This window comes from Thamnophis elegans, chromosome 13 (assembly GCF_009769535.1).
Source record: "Thamnophis elegans isolate rThaEle1 chromosome 13, rThaEle1.pri, whole genome shotgun sequence".
Taxonomy (NCBI): domain Eukaryota; kingdom Metazoa; phylum Chordata; class Lepidosauria; order Squamata; family Colubridae; genus Thamnophis; species Thamnophis elegans.
The window spans coordinates 30,179,018-30,185,017 of NC_045553.1; the positions used below are offsets into that span (position 1 = coordinate 30,179,018).

The 6,000-nt window shown below is 42.7% G+C and overlaps 1 protein-coding gene across 1 annotated transcript in view; it reads left to right on the forward strand.

Moving 5' to 3' along the window:
• Positions 1 to 5,132, forward strand: part of DPYSL2 (dihydropyrimidinase like 2) — a 67,187-nt gene extending 62,055 nt beyond the window's left edge. The window contains exon 14 of the mRNA XM_032229582.1: positions 1,467 to 5,132. Coding sequence (XP_032085473.1) covers positions 1,467 to 1,558 — 92 coding nt within the window. The 3' untranslated portion in view covers positions 1,559 to 5,132. The remainder of the gene's footprint in view (positions 1 to 1,466) is intronic.
• Positions 5,133 to 6,000: the final 868 nt, after the last annotated feature.

The following is a 6,000-nucleotide window of genomic DNA, read 5'->3' on the forward strand; positions in this document are numbered from 1 at the left end:
TATCCACCTTGTCAAGGACTTACCTGTATGGTTTAGTTCACAAAGGAAGAGAAAAGAACCGAGCAGCCATCGCAGTACAGATTCTATCGCCAGTGGAATAATCTTTCAAGACTTTTAATGAGGTTATATCACCCTTGTCTAAGATAGTAGAAGGCAGTGCAAATCTAAATGCCTTGGAAACGTAAACTATTAATGGAATGTATGTTATTTTGGGGTCTGATTCAGTAGTGGGTTCTGGATCCGGCGGCATCCACATGGATGCGCGCATGCGTCTTAGCGCCTCCGTGAGCCTCCATGACGCTCCAGCTGCTCAGCGGAGCATCATGCAGGCACTGTATGCGCCGTGTGCGGAAGCGCAGAAGACTTAAAAGACCGGTAAGGAGCTTGGGTGGGCCCTCTGGAGCACTATACCGGAATGGTATCCGTGCTCCGGGCTGGCTCCGTTAACGCCTATACTGGGGCGTACTGCCTTCAACCCGCCACTGGTCTAATTTTAAAAAGTGCAGGATAAGAAGAAATGAGTTAGGATTCCCCTGGCCCATGCCATGCAGACCAAGCTTGTATGGGATCTTCCCACTTCACTCATCCAGGACAGCAGGCATCCCCAATCCCTGGTCTGTGGCCCATTCAGAACCGAGCTGCGCAAGTGGCGGGTGAGGATGCAAGGCTTAATGTATGGCATTAGGTTCTGTTTGCGAAACCGTACCCTCCCTCTCTGCCACTGCTGCCACCGCTGCGGAACAAGAAAAGTTGGCGACCGCTGGAGTACAGAGCAAGTCCAGATGAAATTACCCTATAGGTCAAGGGGTCTCCAACCAGGGCAACTTTTAGCCTTTTTAGCCAAAGGCTGGGGAATTCTGGGAGTTGAAGTCGGACAGGCTAAAAGTTGCCATGGTTGGAGAGTCCTGCTATATATAAGTAGTCCTTGAGTTATGACCCCAATTGAGCCCAAAATTCATGTTGCCAGGTGAAACATTTGTTAGAAGAGTTTGTCCCATTTTACGACTTTTCTTGCCACAGTTGTCAAGTGAATCACCACCCTTCTTAAATTAGTAACATGGTGGTTAAGTGAATCTGGCTTCCTCCATTGATTTTGCTTGTCAGAAGGTCACAAAAAGGGGATCACATGACACACACACCCCCGGGACTCTACAACCGTCATAACGGTGAATCAGTTGTCAAGCATACGAATGATAAATCAAATGACCATGGAGACGCTGCAACGGTGGTAAGTAGTGTGAGAAAGAGTCCTTGGTCACCTTGTTCAGTGCTGTTCAAACGGTCACTAAGTGAACTGTTGTAAGTCAAGGACTATACCTGTATTGATCAGTCCGATTCAGCCGGTCAACGCTTTAGACGTACTTTGAAATCACAATTGAATTGCTCCTGTTATACATATATGTCTTCTACATCTTCAGTTTCTCACTATGTTTCTCTCTCTCTCTTTCTCCCTTTCCAACTTGTAGGTGCACAAATCGACGATAATATCCCACGGCGTACTACTCAGCGCATAGTTGCACCCCCTGGTGGCCGCGCCAACATCACCAGCTTGGGTTAAAAAACGACACCGGGGGAGCCAAAGTCCACTTAGAGATGGCGGGAGAGGGTGGGGGCACTTGGAAAGACCTTTTTTAAAATTCTTTTAGAGCCTGTGATGGTTACTGCGGAGAAGCAGTGGATGAGGCCATAGTCTCTCTCGCTCTCTCTCGCTCTCTCTCTTTATCTCTCCCTCCCCTCCCTCCTTTTCCTTTTATTGTTAACTATTTCCCACCCCGTCTCTTCACAAAACCTGCTCACTTCTCCTTTCTTCCACACTTGGGAACAGATACTCCCCTCCCACCCACCCCTTTTCTGCTTTTAAAAGAGATAAAAACATTGACGTGTAGAACTTGTAGTTGACGTGACCATGAACATCATCATTTCTTTGCTTTGCCTCTCTTATTTTTTAAAAATTTTCTTATAAAAGGAAGGATAAAGTGAATTTCCCGTGAGCTGCCTCTTCCCCCCCCCCAATCTATTAAGGATGTGTTTTCACTGCCGTGAAAGAGAAATAAAGGGTTTAAACTGGACATTTGCAAAACTGGACTCGCCAGGCATGTGACTTAGAACGTGGGGGTAACCATCTGAGATCCAAACCCATGAAATGGCCTCCTTTCCACTAATTAGAGGGAGGAGGATTTTATGCTGCTAAGTCAAGGTGTCATTGTGAAGTGGAGAATGTGCCCCATCTTATTTTGATATTTAATATCTTTATCCCGCTCTTGAAGCAATTGAAGGATTCTTCTTTTTCTTCTCTCTCTCTATATGTGTGTGTATGTATACACATATGATTAAGACTTGTTCCTGCCTGTTGCATTGTTTGTGATGCCTTATTTTAGGATGGAGAGAATCTTTCCATTTTCCTATTTTCTTTTGAATTTTAGGGCCTCCCTACCTCCACCATATTCTGGTCATTTCTTGCATCAACCCAACCTTGATTTTTGCCATCCAAATTTTTCAGGGGTTCTTTTGAGTTTTGGAATCAAATGTATACCTTCTAAAAGACATCCTCCACTGTACTTTCCCTAAAATTACAGAGGGGACCCTCCCTTGTTTAAACTCTTCAGTCTCTATTGGAAGTAGGTTCTTAGAAAATCCAAGCCACAGACTCTGAGGGATTGAGAGCTCAGAGAAGGGAACTGGCCAGGGAGCATCTTCTAAATTACTTCCTGCACTTAAAAAAATGTATATTGTACTGAAAAAAAGAAGACATCGATCCATTCTTGCCACTATCCCAAAATAAGCGGGCCAGGAGCGCAACGTAATTGTCACCGTGGCTTGCTTCTTCTATTCTAACAACACAGTTGTTTCATAGCTGGGAATCTTAAGTCTACTACAGTATTGCCCTTCATGAGCTCAATCTTCATCTTTCTACTCATAGTAATATTACTATTGCTAAAGTGCCCAGAGAGTGTTGTGAAGTGCTTTGGGGGAGGACGTAAGCCTAAATGTCATTGCTAGTGTAGTCTTAAGAGAGTTGGGTCTTGACTGAGTGAAAACTGAGCTATGGGAGAGACATGTAGGACTGATTCCCAGGATGCCTTGGTGCAAGAAAAAGAGAATGGATGGAACCCGGGAAATAGGAATCCTTGCCGTTCTTTGATCAAGATGTATCAAGATTCGCTTTGGAGTTAGGGTTGTGCAACCTGTTTTATGGAACAGCGGTTCTGTACTTGAAGGTTTGAGGGAGCCGGTGCCTGAATCAAACCACGCACCCTTTGAAATGCTTTGGTCCACGCTTGGAATGAAACAGAGCAGTTCTGATCTGTGTACAGAACAAATTGTAGTTTCTTTGGCCTGGACACAAGCAGTGTGGGTGGCCTGCAGGGGAAAAAAAAAGTGAAGGACTTTGCCAGCTCAAGGCAGTAAAGGAAGGATGACAGCGGACATAATGAGGAAGCTGATGCAATGCTCCTTGCTAGACATGGGTGGCAGCTGAGGTGAGAGACTGACGTTTCTGGGAAGGTTTTGGGTTGAACCAGTGGAATATCCTACTTGGAACTGCTGAGGGGAGAGAATAGGTGCCATTCATCAGCTACAATCAGTTTTTGCTTTGGCCAAAACCCAGAATCACTAAAGCATTGAGCTTTTGGGTTTTCCTGACTTGGAGTGGTTCTAAAACCCTGCATTGTTTGGGGTTGAAAATAAAATGCTTCTACTTTGGGCACGCTGGCACTTGGCACCGACTCCAAACTGCAGTGTCCAGTCACTGCTCTTCAAATCCCTCGTGCTAACCGATGGCAGTGTATTCCTAACAAGCCAATAGCACTGCCAAGGTCTCCCGAATCATCCTCCTTTTAATAATTTGTGCAAAGGTCTGAATGTGGGTGGATTAGAAGTGCTCATCTAGGTGCGCAGAGGCCTCTTAGTATTTATTATTGGTCCAATGAAGTGGATGCTCCTTTTGCCTAGTTCCGAAACCACGATAGAATCCAAATGTGCATATTGTATAACTTGTGAGTTTCATCTGTATGTAGCCCGTACAGGAACTAACACAATTCACAGTACTTACCTGATCTGAATATATAGAAATATGACCGCTTTCCATTAAACCTTCTAGGAGGTTAACATGCAAAGACTTTAGAATCTCCCTTTTCTTTCCCATCCTTGTTGGGTTGGTTGAGTCATTATTTGGATACATCCTTCCTTTATTGTTTACTTCTTCCTTTTTTAAGTAGCAGTCTTGGTGTACACGTATGGGATTAATTTGTGCCTTTACTTAATCTTGGATGCAGGTCTTGGAAGGGTTTTAATAGCCCCATTCTTAAATCCAGTCAGACTGTGTTAAACAAGATTCTTCTTTCTACTTTAAACAAGTTTCTACTTTCCCTAAGCTAGACCAGAAGCCCTTTGAAACCTAAGAGGACGAAGGACACAATTGCATTCAAGGCCAAAAAGTCCTAAGGATTTTACCCAGCACGTATTTTACACAATGAAATATTAAGATTCCCAGATATACTCCCTCATTAAATAAGTCATGAACGCTCCTTTCTCTCTTTCCGCTAAGTTACGGTCAGAAGGAGCCCCGTCCAACATGCCATTGTTCCTGTCACCACTTCCATGCATAGACCAAGCAGAGCATGGCATTTCTTCTCAGTTAACCTTGAGTTGACATCCACAGATGTGGTCAACTTTACTGGTCTCTTGTGGATCCTTGACTATCTATATATTTTTTCCAGCTTGTCAATACGGACTGGGCTTTCCTCTGTAGTACCGTATTTACTGGAACACATGTGAAGCCTACATGTTTATGTAGCTCCCCAATGTTCTGGTAACTGGAGCAATGGGTGATGTGCATAATCCAACATGTTTGTATTCCTCCTTCCATACATTCAGCCATATGAAGATAATCCCTAGGGCACTTCCTGTCTTTGGTTTACAATTGCCAATGCTCAGGGCGGAGTGGGGAAAAAAAAAACCCTGCCATTTGGATGCTGAAATGTACGGTGTAATAGGTATGAAATTTGAAGTTAATCTGCCCGTTTTTCCTTTTTGTTCATGTTAACAAATTCCAGACCATTTCAAATGGATTTCTTAATTTTTTTTTAATTTACTTACGAGATTGCACTTTTATTAAGAAAATATTTAGTAAGTGTAATATATATATATGTTCAGCTATTTTTAATGTTATTTTTTTCATTTGTGCTTTAATAATGAATTCAAGCATTTTTTTTAAAAAAAATGGGAGAACAATTCTTTTGTAAAAAAACCAAACAAACTCCAAGCAACCGTATTTGTTTCAGTTGTATGGAATGAATGCAGCTTTCTGCTATTCACTTGAGTCTTCCTTCTTTCTCTCTCTCTCTCTGTCCCTCTCTCCCCCCCCCTCCATGTTCATCATTGTTGTTTTGCTTTGTGCTTTGAGATGGGGAATAGAAAAAAAAAGTTTTAAAAAAATTGCAGGCTATGTAAGCATGTTGTTTCCTGTGGGAGCTCACTCGCTCCGTGTGTCTGTTTTTAATGACTGTCCTATGTAAATGCATAAAAAAATGACACTGAACATGGAATTAATTTACCGCAGTGACTTGATGCTCTAAAAGAAGAGAAAAATCATAATTACAGATAATTAAACTATGTAGAATTTAATACTAGCTGGATTTTACTCCTTGGATTTTGTGCTTGTGAACATGAGTGACGGAGCTGTTAAGTGCTAAGATGATCATGTGTGTAGACAAACAAAAACAAAAACCCAACCCCAACCCTAATATTTGACCATTCTCTGGATGGGGAAAATAATGGCATAAAACAAGTCATGTGTTGTTTCTTTCTTTAAAATTCTGTGTTACATTACGATGGGAACTCCTTAATAAAGATGACATGTTGTTGTTTCAGTTGCTGAGCTGGGGTGTCCTAGAGGTTGATGTTACGTGTGGGTCTTTTGTGTGTTTGTCCAAGCCGAGATTGCAGTGCGTGCCAACCTTCCACAACTTGGGGACTTTCAAAGGTCTGAAGGTCAACGAC